Source organism: Schistocerca americana, chromosome 5, assembly GCF_021461395.2.
Source record: "Schistocerca americana isolate TAMUIC-IGC-003095 chromosome 5, iqSchAmer2.1, whole genome shotgun sequence".
NCBI classification, from domain to species: Eukaryota; Metazoa; Arthropoda; class Insecta; order Orthoptera; family Acrididae; genus Schistocerca; species Schistocerca americana.
In genome coordinates this window covers 336,160,784-336,182,976 of record NC_060123.1, presented here as the reverse complement: position 1 = coordinate 336,182,976, position 22,193 = coordinate 336,160,784, and the positions used below count along the sequence as shown (strand labels likewise).

The 22,193-nt window shown below is 44.6% G+C and overlaps 1 protein-coding gene across 1 annotated transcript in view; it reads right to left on the bottom strand.

Annotated features, from left to right (window-relative positions):
* Nucleotides 1–234: 234 nt before the first annotated feature.
* The window catches only part of LOC124615728 (GDP-fucose protein O-fucosyltransferase 1), a 109,196-nt gene continuing 87,237 nt past the window's right edge, over nt 235–22,193 (bottom strand). Inside the window, exon 7 of the mRNA XM_047143797.1 lies at nt 235–871. Coding sequence (XP_046999753.1) covers nt 668–871 — 204 coding nt within the window. The 3' untranslated portion in view covers nt 235–667. The remainder of the gene's footprint in view (nt 872–22,193) is intronic.

Genomic DNA, 22,193 nt, shown 5'->3' with positions numbered 1-22,193 from the left:
TAGATCATATGGCATAGTATGCAATGAAACACAACATTTTAACTAAATAACAATCATTTAATGATGAGTTTCTCAGCAGTTCCAAATAAATTACAAATCAATAATTCAGCAAAAATATGTAGCAGATTTTAATCAAACATACTCTCAACTTCTGTCATAAAAAATGAATGTTCATACTTATATTAATTGACATCATCCTCAATTAATGGTACTGAAATCCATTTCAATTATTTTCCTAAGATGAGCAACCCTCCCCCCCCCCCTCCCCCTCTCCCTCTGAAACACTTAATACATAATCACAAAAACAATTGTGATTCTGTGAGAACACACTATACTGTTGTGAGAATAACACGTTAATATGAAACATCTTTCTTGGAAGAGTATAACAAATACAGAACTTACAGTCATGGTAATCTCTGGTGGAAACACATACACGAGACTTAACAGCAGCATCACTATTTCTATCCTTGATATGAGTTTTTAGATGACTGGATGCAAATTTTTATCATCAAGCATTTTTTTGTCCTCTTACTGTATTTCAAATGATACAAGGAATGACTGAACATTTGTGTCCATCACCTAATGTTTGTCGTCATCCTGTATTACTGTAAAACTTGGCAATCAAGAACAAATTGAAACACTTATCAGTGACCACCTGTCTGATTCCTTATAACTCATCATGTCCTTTACTAGCATTGCGAGATCGTTCTGGTGGAAATGCCCAAAATGATGAAGGATAACCACGAGCATCTCGTTCACGCTTTGCAAACGATGAAAATGATGAAATACAATTGGCAATGAAATGGTTCGAAAGTCCAAGTATTGCCAGCTCCACATGAGGATTTGGTGGTTCCAGTTTATGAACTTCAATCTGAAAATGAAACACACATCTCTTAGGACAATAATATAGAGTTTAGGGTTTAATTTAAACATAAGTTTTAATGAAAGCAAGGCTTCACCATTCCCTCATGTGCTCTTCTGATATCTGTTCACAACATATTTGTATAAGACCTCTGCTAATTGACATTTACACAACACTGCTAATTGCCAAATCTGTAGCAGATATAAAATCTCGAGAATACAGCTATCCTTAGAAGTTTGCCACATTGATGTGATTTCACAGTGGGCAAACTTTGCTACAACAGTTTCGTGGCAGATCAGTGGCAGCACCAGAGCGATGGTGGCGCAGTTTCATCAGGTATCCAACACTGCAGGTAAATTTACTGCAGTGGCACCACAGCCTGCAGACTTGTGATGCCACAACAAAATGTCATTGCAGTCTGACGTAATCGTATGTCATCTTACAAAGGCCAGACTCTTCCATTACACTGGTCAACAGCATTTTTATCACAATGAATGCAAATGTCTGTTTTATGTGAATTTGTGTATTCAAACATGAAATAAATTTCTGCTTATCAACCTATTCTCTGTCAATATATTATTCTCTATCTTATCTTTAGACACACTGCATTTTGGTTACTCTGATGGCATGTAATTTAATGCTTTGTATGTGTAACTGCTGAACTAAAGAAAAAGAAAGAAGAAACCAATTGTACAATGCACTAACTCCTATCCACCACAAGGCCAACACATTATAGTGGATAGTTACCAGTACCACTGAAGATGGAAGTGAATGAAGATGAAGAGAGTAACAAACATGGCAAAGGCAGAGACTGATGTACTCAAGCTGCTTCAGGTATGATTGCAGCGGAAAATGTTCAGAATGAGTTCTGACTGTAAACAACAAGGAGTGGAAGGAGGAAGTAAGCATAAAGTTCTCTGTTAATACTGGAGACTTATCAGAAAAACACCCAGGAACAAAGTGTGGCAAATTAAGAAAAATACCAGTACTATTTATTTGTGTGAGAAACGGTTTAATATTTACTATTTTATTTCAGTTTAGAATCTTGTTGAGCACATTGTAAACAGAATACAAACTGTAATGAGCAAAGTGCCTCTTGTCATTATGTTATATCACTTAAATATCAATCACAAAATTGAAAGCTGAATTAATGCTTTGTAAATGATGTCAATAAAAGAAATGAACGATTCTCCGTGTTTCTATTGTCACTTTCATATTAGACAGTGCATGTATTGAACATTATTAAACTCATACTCTTTCTACACCATGTGATCAAAAGTATCTGGACACCCCCAAAAACATACATTTTCATATTAGGTGCATTGTGCTGCCACCTACCACCAGGTACTCCATATAAGCGACCTCAGAAGTCATTAGACATCATGAGAGAGCAGAAAGGGGTGCTCTGCAGAACTCATGGACTTCGAACGTGGTCAGGTGATTGGGTGTCACTTGTGTCATACACATTTATGCCAGATTTCCACACTCCTAAACATCGCTAGGTCCACTGTTTCCGATGTTGAAGTGGAAACATAAAGGGACACATACAGCACAAAAGCGTACAGGCCAACCTCGTCTGTTGACTGACAGAAACCGTCGACATCTGAAGAGGGTCATAATGTGTAATAGGCAGACATCTATCCAGACCATCACACAGGAACTCCAAACTGCATCAGGATCCACTGCAAGTACTATGACAGTTAGGCGGGAGGTAAAAAAAAATGTAGATTTCATGGTCGAGCAGCTGCTCATAAGCCACACATCACACCTCACTTTGTGTAAGGAGTGTAAACATTGGACGATTGTGTGGAGTGATGAATGCCTGGCGAATGTCATCTGCCAGTGTGTGTAGTGCCAACAGTAAAATTCGGAGGTGGTGGTGTTATGAAGCAGTCCTGTTTTTCATGGAGCTTGCACCCCTTATTGTTTTGCATGGCACTATCACAGCACTGGCCAACATTGATGTTTTTAGCACCTTCTTGCTTCCCACTATTAAAGAGCAATTCAAGGATAGCGATTGAATCTTTCAACACGATCGAGCACCTGTTTATAATGCACGACCTGTAGCGGAGTGGTTACATGACAATAACATCCCTGTAATGGACTGGCCTGCACAGAGTGCTGACCTGAGTCCTATAGAACACCTTTGAGATGTTTTGGAATGCCGACTTCATCCCAGGCCTCACTGACCGCCATCAGTACCTCCCCTCAGTGCAGCACTCCATGAAGAATGGGTTGTCATTGCCCAAGAAACCTTCTGGCACCTGATTGAATGTATGCCTGCAAGAGTGAAAGCTGTCATCAAGGGTAAGGGTGGGCCAACACCCTATTGAATTCCAGCATTACCAATGGAGGGTGCCTTGAACTCTTTGAAGTCATTTTCAGCCAGGTGTACCAGATACTTTTGATCACATAGTGTATAAATTGCTGTTAATATACAGCTAGCAATAACAATTACTAAATGTTATTTTGTGAACAATGCTTCTATGTTGTAGACAAGGTGGAATTCCATCATATAGATAAATATACCACACAATATACGACAGTCTGTGTCTGCACTCTAGGGTGCAGTGTGATGTGGCATACCTTCACATTTAGTCTGTAATGGAAACAGCAGTAATAGTAACATTAATTGTTACCTACATTTCGTATGCAGCAGTGTATGATCTAAAGTGAACCTGATGTAAAGTAGTGAATGACTACATTTTTCAATGCCCTCGAAGAGTGGGTTAGTTAAATTCAAACCATCATTATAATAACTATTACTAATACTGTTAAGATTCTTAATTTTCAAGTAGTGATGTGAGACAAGGAGATGTGAAATAATCTACTTTTTTAGCCAGTTTCCTCAATATCATTGGAGAAAGTTTTAGTTCCAATGTGCAGTTCAAAAACAAATTCACACTTGTACAATGTGGCAGCAGAGCCACATTGACTGGGTGGCAGCATGGTAGGAAATACTGCACTGCTGCGAAATTGCCATGGCATCAACTGCGTCAGTGCGGGCACACAGCCACCACATTACAAGAATCGGGTGTGCCGTGACTGCTATGGGGCAGTTTCTGCCACATCAGTGAGGTGACCGCTGCACATTGACATTTACTGTAATCATAATCTTTTCTTTTCATACAAGTGTAAAAAGAAACACCTGAAAGACCATGAAATGTTTATTGCAGTTTATTACTTTAATGAAAATATGTTACAATTGTTTATACAGAATGGGAGTGAATTAAGTTTTACTGCATATTCACCAGTGTTGAGAACTGAATTATTAGCTTGACTTTATTAGGCCTACTAGCTTAGTGCCTGCTGCGTCACTCGCGTAGACTTTATGGTTTCCACTGACTGAATTTTTATACTGTTCACAAACTTTCTAAATTTTAATGAAGGCTGTAAAAGGCAGTCTTTTCCGAATATACTGACAAAAAAATGATTCTTGTAGCTGGAGTCTGAGGTTTTCGTTAATCCCGTCTTTTGTGTTCTTGTGGCGGTATTTCCATAGAAACTTTCATCCCCCAAGACATACTATATTTTATTCATAACTGAGAACTCCAATACCAATTTCCATAAATGTAGCTTTAAAAATGCTTTAGTAGTACTTTAATAATTGTTTATTTTAAAAAAATTCACCCACAATTTTATCCCTTACTGACTGAATTTCCAAAAAATGCTGAAACACATATTTTATTTTTCTGACTGAGAAACCAAATTTCGTAGTTTTAGCTTCAAAATTGCCTTAATAGTGACATACTTTCCTCTATTCCCCCCCCCCTTTAGGGGTGGAGTTTTCAACAATCTCTTCTTAAACGACTCCGGTACAAATCAACGCTTTCTATCTTTAGCAGTTTGGGCTGGGAAATGTGTCAGTCAGGGCATTTCCTTTTACATTATACACCTATAAATCTTTAACAAGACTTATCTTTAGGTGAATACAGGGTTATAAATAAATACAAAATCAAATAGGGGTAAGGCAGGAGTAGGTTTAATAATGAATAAAAAAAAAGAGTGCGGGTAAGCTACTACAAACAGCATAAAGCACTCCGTCTTCAGGCCACAAGTGGCCCATCGGGACCATCCGACCGCCGTATCATCCTCAGCTGAGGATGCGGATAGGAGGGGCGTGTGGTCAGCACACCGCTCTCCCGGTCGTTATGACGGTTTTCTTTGACCGGAGCCGCTACTATTCGGTTGAGTGGCTCCTCAATTGACATCACAAGGCTGAGTGCACCCCGAAAAATGGCAACAGCACATGGCGGCTGGATGATCACCCATCCAAGTGCCGGTTACGCCCGACAGTGCTTAACTTTGGTGATCTCACGGGAACCGGTGTATCCACTGTGGCAAGACCGTTGCCTACAACAGCATAGTGAACGCATTATTGTGGCCAAGATAGACACGAAGCCCATGCCTACCACAGTAGTTCAAGTTTATATGCCAACTAGCTCCGCAGATGACGAAGAGATTGGTGAAATGTATGATGAGGTAAAAGAAATTATTCAGATAGTGAAGGGAGATGAATATTTAATAGTCATTGGTGACTGGAATTCGATAGTAGTAAAAGGAAGAGAAGGAAACGTAGTAGGTGAATATGGACTGGGGGTATGAAATGAAAGAGGAAGCTGCCTGGTAGAATTTTGCACAGAGCATAACTTAATCATAGCTAACACTTGGTTCAAGAATCATGAAAGAAGGTTGTATACATGGAAGAACCCTGGAGATACTAAAAGGTATCAGATAGATTATATAATGGTAAGACAGAGATTTAGGAACCAGGTTTTGAATTGTAAGACATTTCCAGGGGCAGATGTGGACTCTGACCAAAATCTATTGGTTATGAGCTGTAGATTAAAACTGAAGAAACTGCAAAAAGGTGGGAATTTAAGGAGCTGGGACCTGGATAAACTGACAGAACCAGAGGTTGTAGAGAGGAGAGGGAGAGCATTAGGGAACAATGGACAGGAATGGAGGAAAGAAATACAGTAGAGGCGCAGAAGAGGATCAAGTAGGTAAAAAGATGAGGGCTAGTAGAAATCCTTGGGTAACAGAAGATATATTGAATTTAATTGATGAAACGATAAAATATAAAAATGCAGTAAATGAAGCAGGCAAAATGGAATACAAATGTCTCAAAAATGAGTTCGACAGGAAGTGCAAAATGGCTAAGATGGCTTGGCTACAAGACAAATGTAAGGAAGTAGAGGCATATCTCACTAGGGGTAAGATAGGTACTGCCTACAGGAAAATTAAGGAGACCTTTGGAGAAAAGAGAACCACTTGTATGAATATCAAGAGCTTGGATGGAAAGCCAGTTCTAAGCAAAGAAGGGAAAGCAGAAAGGTGGAAGGATTATATAGAGGGTCAATACAAGGGCAACATACCTGAGGACAATATTATGGAAATGGAAGATATGATACTGTGCGAAGAGTTTGATAGAGCACTGAAAGACCTAAGTCTAAACAAGGCCCCGGGAGTAGACAACATTCCATTAGGACTACTGACAGCCTTGGGAGAGCCAGCCCTGACAAAACTCTACCATCTGGTGTGCAAGATGTATGAGACAGGCGAAATACCCTCAGATGTCAAGAAGAATATAATAATTCCAATCCCAAAGAAAGCAGGTGTTGACATATGTGAAAATTACTGAACTACCAGTTTAATAAGTCACGGCTGCAAAATACTAACACAAATTCTTTACAGATGAATGGAAAAACTGGTAGAAGCCGACGTTGGGGAAGATCAGTTTGGATTCCGTAGAAATGATGGAACACGTGAGGCAATACTGACCTTACGACTTATCTTAGAAGAAAGATTAAGGAAAGGCAAACCTACATTTCTAGCATTTGTAGACTTAGAGAAATGCTTTTGACAATGTTGACTGGAATGCTCTCTTTCAAATTCTGAAGGTGGCTGGGGTTAAATACAGGGAGCAAAAGGCTATTTAAAATTTGTACAGAAACCAGATGGCAGTTATAAAAGTCGAGGGGCACAAAAGGGAAGCAGTGGTTGGGAAGGGAGTGAGACAGGGTTATAGCCTATCCTCAATGTTATTCGATCTGTATATTGAGCAAGCAGTAAAGGAAACAATGGAATGTAGTCGAACTAAGTTGGATGGTGCTGTGGGAATTAGATTAGGAAATGAGACACTTTAAGTAGTAGATGAGTTTTGCTATTTGGGGAGCAAAATAACTGATGATAGTCGAAGTAGAGGGGATATAAAATGTAGACTGGTAATGGCAAGAAAGCGTTTCTGAAGAACAATGAGTATAGATCTAAATGTCAGGAAGTCTTTTCTGAAAGTATTTGTATGGAGTGTAGCCATGTATGGAAATGAAACGTGGACGATAAGTAGTTTGGACAAGAAGAGAATAGAAGCTTTCGAAATGTGGTGCTACAGAAGAATGCTGAAGATTAGATGGGTAGAACACATAACTAATGAGAAGGTATTGAATAGAATTGGGGAGAAGAGAAGTTTGTGGCACAACTTGACTTAGAAGAAGGGATCGGTTGGTAGGACATGTTCTGAGGCATCAAGGGATCACCAATTTAGTATTTGAGGGCAGCGAGGAGGGTAAAAATCATAGAGGGAGACCAAGAGATGTATACACTAAGCAGATTCAGAAGGATGTAGGTTGCAGTAGGTACAGGGAGAGGATGAAGCTTGCACAGGATAGAATAGCATGGAGAGCTGCATCAAACCAGCCTCTGGGCTGAAGACCACAACACAACAAATCTTTAAAAAGCTTCAAAATTCCTAAAATTACAAGTTTTATTGACATATCATTTGTAATACATGGGATAAACATCTGAGGGAATCTCTCAGCTTTTTGCAAATAAGAATAATGCTGTTGTTGTCAACACAGCAGAGAGAACAGTCAGTTGGACAGTACAAGGGAGTAACCTCACTGCAGTAATTAACAGTCATTAACAATTTTAACTCGTCTGTGAAAAATATATATGAATTTATGATGATTGTTCGAGTTTGTGGTCATGTATTATATTAACAAACTGGAGCTCATGCTTGATCTCTCTGCGGCAGTTCAGAAAATTACATCTTTCCCTGGCTAAAACCCAGTCTCAAAGGAATCCCCAAGCAGTCTAACCATAAAAATTTCTTTCTCTGGATCCCACCCTCCTTTTACAATGACCTTCACCTTCGCAGATTCAGCCAGTCCTTGCCCCCTCACAAACTTGCTACTGCAAAAACACACGATACAGGAGACATCCCAGAACCAGCTTCCTCAGCAAGGTACTGTTATTGCGCAATCCCTATTACATGTACATAAATCACATCTCTTAAACTGAATTCCTTGCTGTCCAGCACCTGGAAGAGTCCAGACACCACCTCCGTTAAGTTATTCAACCAGCTGACATCCTACTGTCACTGTGGGGTATCACTATCCAACCTTTATCCTACCCACAGTGTTCCTCCTCATCAACCCCTCATAGCACCCACACCCTGCCTAGCAGACCTTTTTACTAATTTGCCACATCACCAAAACTCCATACCAACCACCAAATCCAGAGCCTTTCCAGCAAAATCTTCAGCCCCACAGAAGTTACAGCACTGTCCAAAGGCCTCGCCTTTCGTCCTACACTGAAATTTAATCATCTAGTGCCTGAATAAATTTAAAGATCAAAGAAAATGTCAAAAATATTGGTGCCTTAGAGGTACCCAAAGCACTCAAGAGAAAGCAGTACATGTCAGAAGTGTTGGTACCTTTCCCAGTGTCCTTCAGACTCCAAACCCACTATCTCATTCCTCATACACCTTACTAACTTTATCCTACCTCACAACTACTTCTCCTTTGAAGGAAAAGTAAACAAACAAATCCACAGCACAGTCATAGGCATCTGCATGGCACCTCCTATGCAAACCTCTTTATGGTCCATCTTGGCAGACATAGTCAAAAGGCCTGGAAACTCATAAAACGCCTAGCCAATGACCCCACCAAACCAAATCTACACGCGAACGTCACAGCAGACCAAATTGCACACTAGCTTCTCACAAATGGGAATCCACCAAGATACGACAACCTAAAGACAAAAAAGAGGGGCATAGAACGAACCCCCCCTCTGGAGACCGAAGAACTATCCAAGCTATTTACCTTGGCGGAACTGGAGAAGGCAATCAGTAAGTGCAAAATGCAGAGAGCAGCTGGCCTTGATGACATATGCGTCGAGCAAATAAAGCATTTTGGACCTGTAACAAGGAAATGGCTAGTCGATGTGATGAACAACTGCATGACATCCTGCAAAATTCCAAAAATCTGGAGAAAATCGTGATTCAGTGCCATCCTAAAACCAGGCAAAGAACGTGACAATCCTAAAAACTACAGGCCGATTTCTCTGGTATGCCATATGTACAAGGTTTTGGAAAGGATGATACTCCACAGAATCCCGGACACCATCGAGCCCCTCCTGATCCCACAACAAGCAGGCTTCAGACAGGGCAAATGCTGTACGTCACAGGTGCTAAAATTAACGGAACACATAGAGGATGGGTTCAAGAACAGGAAGACCACCGGGGCTGTCTTCCTACACCTACCAGCAGCCTACGACACAGTCAACCACCGACTGCTCCTGGGGAAAATATACGCAATGAGTAGGGACTACAGACTAACCTTACTGATTGGAAACCTACTCCAGAATCCAAGATCCTTTGTGGATTTTCAGGGACAGAGAAGCCGGTGGAGGATACAGAAAAATGGCCTCCCCCCAAGGAAGCGTACTGGCCCCAACACTTTTTAGTATATATACTAATGACCAGCCCCTCCCCCAAGGCACCGAAAGCTTCATATATGCAGATGATTGCACCATTACCGCTCAAGCAGACAGCTTTGAAACTGTTGAACAGAATCTGTCGGAAGCCCTCGAACAGCTTGCCACCTACTATAAGTGGAACCATCTCAAACCTAACGCAGGGAAAACCCAAACCTGCGTCTTCCACATAAAGAACAGACAATCTGCAAGAAGACTACAACTTAACTGGGAAGGAGTGCCCCTGGAACATTGCGAAACACCAAAATACTTAGGCGTCACCTGGATAGAGCACTCTCCTATAAAAAGCACTGCATGAACACTAAACACAAAGTAGCCGTGAGAAACAACATTGTGCGCAAACTAACGGGCACCACATGGGGGGCACAGCTTGGATTAGTGAGAACCACAGCTCTTGCTTTGTGCTATTCAACAGCGGAGTACGCGTGCCCAGTGTGGTACAATTCTAGCCACGCCAAGCAAGTGGACATACCGCTTAATGAATCCTGCCGCATCATCACAGGCTGTCCGAGACCAACCCCGACTGATAAATTGTACTGCCTGGCAGGCATGGCCCCACCAGATATTAGAAGGAAAGTGGCGGCCAGGAAGGAAAAGACAAAGGCGTTGACCTCATCAGCCCACCCGCTGTACAAACACCAGCCAGCCTGCCGTCGACTGAAATCTAGAAAAAGCTTCTTGCACACAGCAGAAAACATCGTCGGGACACAGCAGCAAGTGAGGCTGGCAATGTGGCGATAAGAAAACGCGCACCTTGGGGAATGGTTAGTCCCAAACGAAGAACTCCCTCCCGGCCATATGGAAGGATGGACGACATGGAAATCTCTTAATAGGCTGCACTCTGGTGTCACACGATCCAAAGAGAATATGCGCAAATGGGGCCTCTCAAATGAACCAGTGCTGTTTGACTGTGGACACACTCAAACCACCACCCACCTCACGCAGTGTGTGCTGTGCCCAAGCACCTGCACCATGAAGGATTTGATGAACGCCACCCCGGAAGCACTGGATGTGGCCCAGTTCTGGTCCAAGACTTCCTCCCAAAATGCCGAACACCTAGTCTGGTTCGGGTTCATTGATTGTATCTTCATGATCCAAGGCACCTAATCTTCATTCCTTTGCAACCTCAACTACTTCTCTCCCATCTACTTCACTTGGTCGTTAACCCAGAATGCCACCTACCTGGACTTTTATCACCTCCTCTCTGATGGCTCCATCCACACCTCTGTTCACATTAAACCCACCAACAGTATGTGTATTTTGACTACTGTCATCCCTTCCAAGCCAAAAAATTCCCTCCTATACAACCTTGCCACCCAGAGACGGCATATATGCAGAGATGGTTGTTTGGTTGATTGATTCAGGGGAGGGGACGAAACATCAATGTCATCAGTCCCATTGGATTAGGAAAGGATGGGGAATGAAGTAGGCTGCACCCTTTCAAAGGAACCAACCCCGCATTTGCCTGAAGCGATTTTAGGGAAATCACGGAAAACCTACATGAGGATGGCCTGATGTGGGTTTGAACCATCGTCCTCCCAAATGCGAGTCCAGTCTGCTAACCACTGCATCACCTTGCTCGGTATATGCAGTGCCAAGAACTCCCCTTTCCCAGTATGCTGAAAGTCTCAACAGTTTTCAGAGAAAGCACTATCCCTCTGACCCTGTCCACGAACAATTCCCATGTTGTTTACCCCTCCAAAAACAAGCTACAAAGGAGTACCTCCTTCATCAGCCAGAAATGCTCCCGAATGGAACAGGTGAACCACATCCTTCATCAGGGCTTTGATTATCGATCATTGTGCCCTGAAATGAGGGACATCCTAACCTATATCGTTCCCAGCTTTCCTGAAGTGTTCTGTAGCCCACCCAACCTCCCCAACATCCATGTCCATTCCTATGCCACTCCCAACTCAGACCAAGATGCAAGAGCTGCCCAATTCACTCAGCACTTGCTATACCTTTCTTGTCACGGGGCAGTCTTACCACATCAAAGGCCACACCACCCACCACCTGTGAAAGCAGCTCTGCTGCAACAATTGCTCAGTTTTTTAAATTGGTATGACTGCCAACCAGCAGGACAAATGGCCATTGCCAAACTGTGGTGAAGAACAAAGTAGATGACCCTGGAACACAAAATGCAGCTGAACACAACATGCTTGATTTCAATGGCTGCTTCACAACCCAGACCATCTGGATCCTCCCCTCCACACCAGCTTTTCTGAACTTTGCAGATGGGCATTATCTTTACAACACATTCTTCACTCCCGAAATTATCCTGGCCTCAACCTTTGGTAACCTACTGTCCCTCCAACCAACAAGTTCCGGCCCTCTGTCCTATCACCTCCTCCCTTTTCATGTCTCCTCACCCTCACTGTGTGCCACCCTCTGCCTATGCACCCACCCGTCCTTTCCCTTTCCTGTGTCTCTCCTTTTCTGCTCCCTGTTTTTCCCCCACACCCCACTTCCTGATCCTGGGCATGGCAGTCTCATTAGGCCACCATCTAGTCCTTACGTGCCCCACCAGACATCGCTATTTTCTCCCTCCATCCATAGTGTGTTACCCCTCCCCTTTCTTCCCAGTCTACTCCAGATTGCTATTCATGTGACAGTCACAGTCCAGTCGAAGTTGCCGGTGGAAGTGTGTGTGTGTGTGTGTGTGTGTGTGTGTGTGTGTGTGTGTGTGTGTTTGTTGAAGAAGGCTTAGGCCAAAAGGTATAATGTGAAACAGTCTTTCCATTGTGCCTGTCTGCAGATCAGTGGGTCATCTTTATGGTGAGTCAGTGGGTCATCTTTATGGTGAGAAGCATCTATCCTTTGCCTAACAATGTTGATATTCCAACCTGGAGTTTCCATATGTTGAAATGTCAGTATTAAGTAGTTTAGTAATGTTGTTACCTGTACATAACAACGACAATAATCAATTTTTGACAGTATAATGCAATTGGATAGCTAAAAAATCTACTCACCAAGTGGTGCCAGGAGAACATGCATACTACTGTGGATTTAAGTATGCAAGCTTTCGTCACATTGGGGCATGTCCTGCCATGTCAATTGGCTGGCTATCTATCGCAACATTGAACATTTCGTGTGAGCTTGCATGGCCCGTGTACAGAATCAGGCTGTGCCACGATGTCAGTTTTTCCCTCTGGATAGTTCCAGAGCACCCTTAGGACAGGGTGCATGTTGACTTTGTGGGGCCTTTTCTTGGGAATTTTGTGGTTGTTGGAAGTGAATGCATAGTCTAGTGTCCCATATGTAAGCAATGTTGACAGCAACTATTCGTGTGTTGTCTGTCGTTTTTGCTATCGAGGGTTCTCCTACGGCCCTTGTATCCAATAACATTTGGCAATTTATCATGGGAGTTTGTAAATTTTTGCATTTGCAATGGTAGTCAGCATCTGGTTAACAGCATGCTTCAATTGGCTTCTAATCATAAGCTGAGCGATTCATGCAAACTTTCAATTCCCAAATGATAAAGTCACTGTCTGCCTCATCCCACAGAAAGTTTGTATGGGATATCCAATCATGTACAGATATGCACATCAACTTCTGTGAAGTCTGGAAAGTAAGAGAGGTGGAGGTACAGCTGTGAGGGCACGTCATGAGTAGCGCTCTGATAGCTCAGTTGGTAGAGCACTTGGCCACCCAAGACAAAGTGCCATACAATTTTAATCTGCCAAGAAATTTGAAGTCAGTGCATACACTGATGCAGAGTGAAAATTCGTACTATATCAGACATACTACAGTCCGTGTTACAGAACTTGTGCACAGTCTACAGTACCAGCCAGCGACTAGAACTATATGAAATATAGACAGACTTGATATTCTTAATTCAGCCTGAATGTGTTCTATCTAGCATTATTTGGAGCAGCACCAAGCTATATTCGGGGCTCAAACTGCTCCGAAGAGGGAAGGTGTACTGCATTCCTGCCACAATGTCAAGGAAAATCAGGATACAATGTTCCAATTTACCATCCCGGAGGCATATTACTGTGGACAGAAGTGACATGCAGAACATCCACACAATATGTCGGTGTGTGGCAAGGCTCTCATAACAAGCCATTGATGCAGCAAACACCAACCAGTGGTGCATCTCTTTGCCTTCAGACAGTCAAACATACAGTGATTTGGGTACATCATCTACACCCATCTTTTGAGATAACAGGCTGAGATTTGAGCCATGAGTCATAACCAGCGACCTTCAGGCTGCAGGACCACTCCAGCATGTACTGAACAGCTTCATAACTAGCGACCTTCAGGCTGCAGGACCACTCCAGCATGTACTGGACAGCTTCATAACCAGCCTGCCACTTGCACACCAATATCCAGAGTTTGAGGTGCCTTGCTGCCCTTTCTCTGCACTGCCACTCAGCGCCACGGACTTTGCCGGCCACTGCCAGACGGACCATGGCGGCCTCGGTCACCAGTGGCTGATTCAGCTCCAGGCACATCAGCACTAATGAGTCACCATACTGCCGCCCACACAATATGCCACAGCACAGATTGGCTTCACCACAGGCCGCGAGATCAGAACCTGCCTATACTCGTGGAACGTAGATGTGAGGGTCAACACTGGGCCATGCCATCAGATGGGGTGCACACCTGTAACTGCTGTAGCTCGTTAAGTAATAAAGAGTTTACATGCACACTCCCAATCCTGCTGCACCCACCTTCTCCTGACACTGGCCTCCTAAAGCCCCTGCCAACTCATCGAATCTACAATGTCAAGATTGGAGAGCCATCACCTCGTGACAAGAAGAATGGATCTTCCACCCCTGACCCACTAAAATAGGAAAAGGAAGAGTTGGTTGGTTGGTTTAAAAGGAAGGGGGTGGGGGTGGGGAAGGGATCAAACTGTGAGGTCATTGGTCCCTTGTACCCAGTAAAATAATTACACAAGGGAAAGGAGAAAAGAAAGGAGATGTACAGCACAATAACAGGAGAAAGGAAGAAGCAGAAGAATGACAGAAGGACAACCAACACTACTATGGACAAAACAGGACAAGAAAACCACAGAGAGAAGCAAGAAACAGACAGAAGGGATGAAAAGAAGAGAGCAGATGACTGGCTGGCCAACCATGAGAATAAAAAGGAAAAGCCATCCACTCTGCAACACATTAGAACATCCAGCCTAAAAGCATTAGAGTGGAGAACACAAAGGGACAAAGGACATGCGATAAAACTTATATCGAATGATAAAACCCACTGTCATGTATAAAACGTAAAACTAAATTAGCTGATGAGGCGGTAGCAGCTAAAATTAAGGGCAATGAGTCCGGTAACTGAAGAGTCCATCGCAGGGCAGCCAAAGGAGGACAGCTCGCCAACGTATGGGCCACTGTCAGCCAGGCACTGCACTGACACAGGTGAGTCATCACAGCGCAGGAGGTAGCCGTGTGTCACCCAAGCGTGGCTAATGTGGAGCCAACAGAGGACCACAGAGTCCCTGTGAGAGGCCCAAGTGGAGGTTTTCCGCACATTCGTAGTCAGCTTAATCGCACACAGTTTGTTGTGCATACTGAGGTTATGCCATTCCGTGCCCCAAAGCCGCAAAACCTTGTGGCGTAGTACTGAACGCAGGTCAGTTGCAGAGAAGCCGATCTCCATAAGCGGTTTCCGCGTAACCTGTTTGTCTAGCCTGTCGACAAGTTTGTTGCCTGGGATTCTGATGTGACCTCGGATCCAAGGAGTTAGTACACAGAAGAAACGACTCCCCAGGGCATGAACAGATGTGGTCAAGAGCATGAGATATAGCCACCAGCTCGGCAGTGAAAACACTGCAGCCAATGGGCAAAAAATGCTGTTCAATATGGCCTTCATGGACATATGCAAAGCCAATGTGATCATCAGCCATCAAGCCGTCGGTGTAAACCACTTCATGGCCTCGGTACATGTCAAGAATTGAGAGGAAGTGGCAGCAGATAGTCGCAGGGCTAACTGAGTCCTTAGGGCCATGTGAAAGGTCCAGGCGAAGCAGCGGCCTAGGTGTACACCATGGAGGTGTACGTGAATAGACCTCAAGAATAGGTGGTAAAGGCAAGGACTCCAGTTCAGAAGGAAGGGCTGTGGGTAGAAAAAGGAGATGGTAATTCAGATGCACAGGAGAAGTATGAATGTGTGAAACGTAACTGGCCAGCAGTTGTGCACGCCTAACCTGCAATGGAGGGACTCCAGCCTCCACCAGGATGCTGGTCACTGGACTCGTCCTAAAAGCTCCAGTAGCTAGGTGAACACCACAGTGGCGCACTGGGTCAAGTAAATGCAAGGCTGAGGGTACCGCTGAACCATAAACCAGACTCCCATAGTCAAGGCGGAATTGAAAAAGGGCTCTGTAGAACTGGAGCAGCGTTGAGTGATCTGCACCTCAGTTGGTGTTGCTCAGGCAGTGGAGGGCAGTGAGGTGCTGCCAGCACTTCCGCTTAAGCTGACGAAGATGAGGAAGCCAAGTCAACTGGGCATCAAAAACCAGTCCTAAGAACCGATATGTCACCACTACAGCGAATGGATCGTCATTAAGGTAAAGTTCTGGTTCCAGATGAATGGTACAACACCGACAGAAGTGCAAAACACACGACTTTGTGGCCAAAAACTGGAAACCGTGGGCTAGAGTCCATGATTGCACCTTGTGGATGGCTCCCTGTAGGCGCCACTCAGCAACACCAGTACTGGTGGAGCAGTACGAAATACAGAAGCCGTCTGCATACAGAGGAGGTGAGACGGACGGCCCTACAGCTGCTGCTAGACCATTAATGGCCACTAAAAACAGAGATAAACTCAATAGAGAGCCCTACATGACCCCATTCTCCTGGATGGGGAAGGGGGGGGGGCAGGGGGGGGGGCGGGGGAAGTACTGGACACGGAAAGTGGAAAGTAGAAAGCGACAGGAAATTTTAGATAAAAATCGGGATCAGGCCTCGTAGACCCCACTCATATAATGTGGCAAGGATATGATGTTGCCAGGTCATGTTATAAGCTTTTTGTAAATCAAAAAAGATGGCAACCAGGTGTTGGTGTCTGGGAAAGGCTGTTCGGATGGCAGACTCGAGGGACACAAGATTATCAGTGGCAGAGTGACCCTGGCGGAAGCCGCCCTGACATGGGGCCAGTAGGCCACGTGACTCCAGGAGCCAACCCAACCGCTGACACACCATATGTTCCACCAGCTTACAAAGAACGTTGGTGAGGCTGATGGGCCGATAGGCTGATACTTATACACATCAAGCAGGTTTTTACCAGGTTTGAGCAATGGAATGATGGTGCTCTCCCGCCATTGCGACGGAAAGATGCCTCGCACCAGATCCGGTTGAAGATGATGAGATGATGTCTTTTAGTCAGATGAGAGATGTTTAACCATCTGACTGTGGATCCAATCTGGCCCAGGAGCTGTTGGGGCAATGTGCAAGGGCACTGAGGAGCTCCCATTCTGTAAATGGGGCATTATAGTATTCATTGTGGCATACAGTGAACGAGAGGACTTTCCCTTCCAGCTGCTGTTTGAGAGTGCAAAAGGCTGGGAGGTAATTCTCCGATGCAGAGGCTCTAGCATAGAGCTCAGCGAAGTGCTCGGCAATCGCGCTTTCATCGGTAGGTAACATGCCATTTACCACCTGTTGGGGTCTGGTACCTGAAAATATGTTTGATCTTTGCACAGACTTGGGAAGGTGACATATGGTACCCAATGGTCGAGATGATCTCTCCCAACACTCCTGCTTCCATCGTTTGATAAGGTGGTGAACGCAGGAAACGAATCCGTATAAAGGCTATGAGGTGCTCCTGGGAAGGGTGCTGCTTATGCTGCTGTAGAGCTCGCCAACTCTCCTTAATTGCTTCAGCAACTTCTGGTGACCACCAAGGGACTATCTTTCGCTGGTGCCACCCTAAAGAGCAAGGGATCGTGTTTTCTGAGGCAGAAACAATTGTTGTAATCACCTGCTGAACAATCACATCAATATTACAGTGTGAGTGAGATTCAAAGGTGACAGCAGAGGTGAAAGTTTCTCAGTCTGCCTTGCATAAAGCCCATCTGGGCAGGCGTCTGTGGTCCTGACGCCGGGGCACGACAGGAAGATGGGGAAGTGGTTACTACAACACAGATCATCATGTGCCCTTCATTGGATAGATGGGAGAAGGCCTGGGCTGCAAATTGATAAATCAATGGCTGGGTAACTACCTTGAGCCACAATGAAATGTACGGCTGCCCCAATATTTAAGATCCAGAGGTCGAACCGAGACAGTAAAGTTTCGACATCTCTGCCTTGGCCAGTAAGCACAATGCCACTTCACGAAGGGGTTATGGGATTAAAACCTCCCAAAAGTAGGAAAGGTTTAGGGAGTTGATCAATCAGTGCAGCTAATACATTCCGGGGTACTGCACCACCTGGAGGAAGATATACATTGCAGACAGTTATTTCCTGCACCATCCTTATTCTGACAGCCACAGCTTCAAGAGGGGTTTGAAGGGGCACAGTTTCATTACAGACTGAGTTTAGGACATAAACAGAAACTCCACCTGTCACTCGATGATAGTTGCTATGGTTCCTGTAATATCCCTTATAGCCACAGAGGGCAGAGATCCGCATTGCCAGGAACCAGGTTCCCTAGAGGACAATGCAGAAAGCAGGTGTAAAGCTTAACAGTTGCTGTAGCTCAGACACGGGGTAGAAAAAACATGCCGCAATTCCACTGGAGGATGATGCCATCGTGAGACTGGGAAGGCATGGAACATTCAATGAGGCAGCTTACGCCTCAGGGTTACCTTCTGCAACTGACTTATTACCCGAGCAGTCTATATCCATTGTGGCTGAAAGTCTGGTGAGTTCTAGGTCCTCAGCTGATGACAGAATCTCCACCTCATCCTCAGATGCAGAGCTTGTAGGTAGGGTTGGTGTGGGTGCCACTGCTATTCCCTTGGTCTTGGGGATCAGTGATTCAGTCTCCAGGACTGACGATGAGCGAGAAGCCCTACAACCAGCTGCTTTTGGTCTGTTCAGCCACTGGTGGGTGTCATCTTTTCCATTAGCAGAAACCTGGGAAGGGAGTGACTCAAGGGACCCCTTCCTAGTGAGGGGAGCCGAAGAAGACTTATGCTTCTCCGGCTCAGAAGTGGGGACTGATGTCCCCGATGGTGGGGGGGTGTTGCTCTCAAAGTAGGTGGTGTGGAAACAACAGGGAGGGAAGTGCCCCCCACCAGGTGGCAGGTGTAGTTCCGGATCTGAGAGGCAACAGGAATTCGATGAACTGATGGGGCGACATCTGTTCTCGTAGTGGCGGCTAAGAGAAGGTCATAGCCACAGGATGTAGGCACTCAAATTTCTTCTTAGCCTCAGTGTCGGTCAGTCGGTCCAGGGTCTTATATTCCATGATTTTCCTCTCTTTCTGTAAATTCCTGCAGTTGGTGAGCAAGGTCAATGATGCTCTCCGCAGTTGACAAAGGTAGGAGGCGGGGCACATGGAGTATTGGGATGTGATGGACGTCCACAATCTCGACATGTGATGCTGGAAGTACAGCGGGAAGACATAGGGTTGAACTTGCAGCACTTCAAGCACCGCATTGAGTGGAGGGATATAAGGCTTGACGTCACAGCGATAGACCATCATATTGGCCTTCTCGGGCAATGTGTCACCCTCGAAGGGCCAGATGAAGGCACCGGTGGCAATCTGCTTATCCCTCAGATCCCGATAGACGCGCTGTACAATATGAACACCTCGCCGCTCTAAATTGGTGTGCAGCTTGTCATCGGAGTGAAAAAGAAGGTCCCTGTGGAATATAATACCCTGAACCATATTTAAGCTCTTATGAGGGCATGATGGGAACAGAAACATCCTCCAACTTGTCACAAGCAAGTAATGCCCGTGACTGGGCAGAGGATGCTGTTTTTATCAAGACTGACCCAGAGCGCATTTTGGACAAGCCCTTCACCTTCCCAAATTTGTCCTCCAAATACTCCGCAAAAAACTGAGGCTTCATGGACATGAAATATTCCCCATCAACTCTTGCACATATGAGGCACCGGGGCAAATAAGCTACGCTGGCATTCCTTCCATGGTGTGGCCAGGGAGGGGAATGAGTTGCGGCTGTATTTCTTAGCACTGAAGTTAGACTTTGCCTACTTAGAGACTGCTGGTTGATGGTTGGTATGATTTTTAAAGGGACCAAACTACGTGGTCATTGGTCCCTTGTTCCACTGAACCAAGTTCATGGGATAAAACAGAAAACAAACAGTACGCACCACAGGAATTCTAGATGGATGAAAAAAAACATGAAACTGAACACACTGGGGACAACAGAAGACACAGGCAGAAGAGCTTAAACAGTAGAGCAGATATCCTGGACTGGCTTATCACGAGGATAAAAAAGGATGAGCCAGCCACTCTGCAACACATTAAAATCTCTAACCGAAAAGTACTAGGACAGAAAGCACAGGGAACAAAGAACAGGAACTAAAACTTAACCGAAGAATAAAAACCGGCATCAAGTAGAAAACATAAAACCATGTTAGCCGTGGAGGCATTGTTACCTAAAATTGAAGGAAGTGTGTCAGGGAGATGAAAATTCCGCCTCAGAGTGGCTACATGTGGGCAGTCCAACAAAATGTGGACCATTGTCAAACAGGAACCGCAGCGACAACATGGTGGGGCCTCACGCCAGAGAAGATAGCCATGCATCAGCCAAGTGTGGTCGATGCGAAGGTGGCAGAGGACCACAGAGTTCCTAAGAGAAGCCTGCAGAGGAGACTTACATTCATTTGTGCTCTCCTTGATGGCGTGGAGTTTTTTGGGCATAACTAAGTTGCGCCATTCAGCATCCCAAAAACTTTATGGTGTAACACCGATTAGAGGTCAGGTTTGGGTAGACCAATCTCCAGAAGTGCTTATGAGTGGCCTGTTTGGCCAGCCTGTCAACGAGCTCATTTCCCAGAATTCCGATATACCCCAGGGTGTATACAAAGACCACTGAATGACCAGACCGCTCGAGGGCATAAACCGATTCCTGGATAGTTGCTACCAGAGGATGGCATGGGTAGCACTGATCAATGGCCTGTACACCACTCAATGAATCACTGCAGATCAGGTAGGACACACTGGGGCAGGAACGAATATGCTCAAGGGCTCGAGAGATGGCCACCAGCTCGGCAGTGAAGACACTGCAGCCATCCGGCAAGGAGCGCTGTTCGATATGCACCAAGTGAGCATAGGCAAAGCCTAACGACCATCAACCAGTGAGTCGTTGGCACAGATGACTTCGGAACCCTGGGACGCATCAAGGATCGACAGTAGGAAGTGACTGCAGAGTGCCTCAGGAGGAATGGACTCCTTATGGAAATGCGATGGGTCCAGCTGTAGTTTCGGCCAAGGCGTACACTACGGAGGCGAATGTGTATGGACCCACATGGGACGCTGTAAAGTTCAGACAACAGGGAACGGACATGTACAGCGACTGTTATCCCTGACTGAGGTTGCTGTTCCGGGAGATGAACCACTGTGTTCAGGAATAAAAGATGGTAATTCGGATGCTGAGGTGAGCTATGGACGTGCGCTGAATAGTTGGTGAGCAGTTGGCGGCACGTGATGTGCAGTGGAGGGACTCCGGCCTCCACTAGTAGATTGGCCACAGGACTCATTCGAAAAGTGCCCGTCACGAGATGAATCCCACAGTGGTGCACAGGATCAGGCACTGACGAGCCATATGCTACAGTCCCATAGTCAAGTCGTGACTGAACTAGGGCGTCGTAGAGCTGCAGCAACGTAGAGCTATCTGCCCCCCAAGTGGTGTTGCTCAGGCAGCGGAGGGCATTGAGATGCCGCTAGCACTTTCACTTAATCTGACGAATGTGGAGGAGCCATGTTAGCTGGGTGTCGAAAACCAGTCCAGTGATATGTTTCAACTACCTGTAGTGGATGGCCATCAGGGTCATTCCATGTCAAATCAACACACCTATTTTACCTCACACTCTTAGATTTTGCTGAAAGTTGGTATACTTATAGTGGGCACTGAGACTAAGAAAAATACCAAATTTCAATTTTTTATCTCAAACCATTCCTGAAATATGGCTATGTAAACTTCTCAAAAACAAGCCAAAAATGTGTGAACGGACTTTTTTTGAATTGTCCGAGGAGCTGCCCTAATTGAGCTAGAGAACTGGGAAAGGTGTCATTTTGCAGCATTTTGCATGCTCTTTCCAGGGATATGAACAAAACATAGCTTCTAATTAATAACCTTTTTCAAAATACTAATTAATATTTTTGATTTAATTTTAATTTTTTTTTTACAAAAAGTACATAATTTAAAATTTTCAAAATATTTCATACTGTTGTAAATCACGTGGCAAAATATAAATGTGGGATGATGATGGGTTAATTGTTAAAAATAATTATTCCGGACTCTTTGTTTTTCACTAACGGCCCTAGTTTGACCAAATTGACCTTTAACAAACAGGAATTTCTTTAAAATATACTGAAAGGTAAGTAAAAAAAAGTATTAGAAATATCAAAACATCACCTTATTAAACCAAAACTAATCAGCATATTTTATAATTAAGTTGATTGCTTA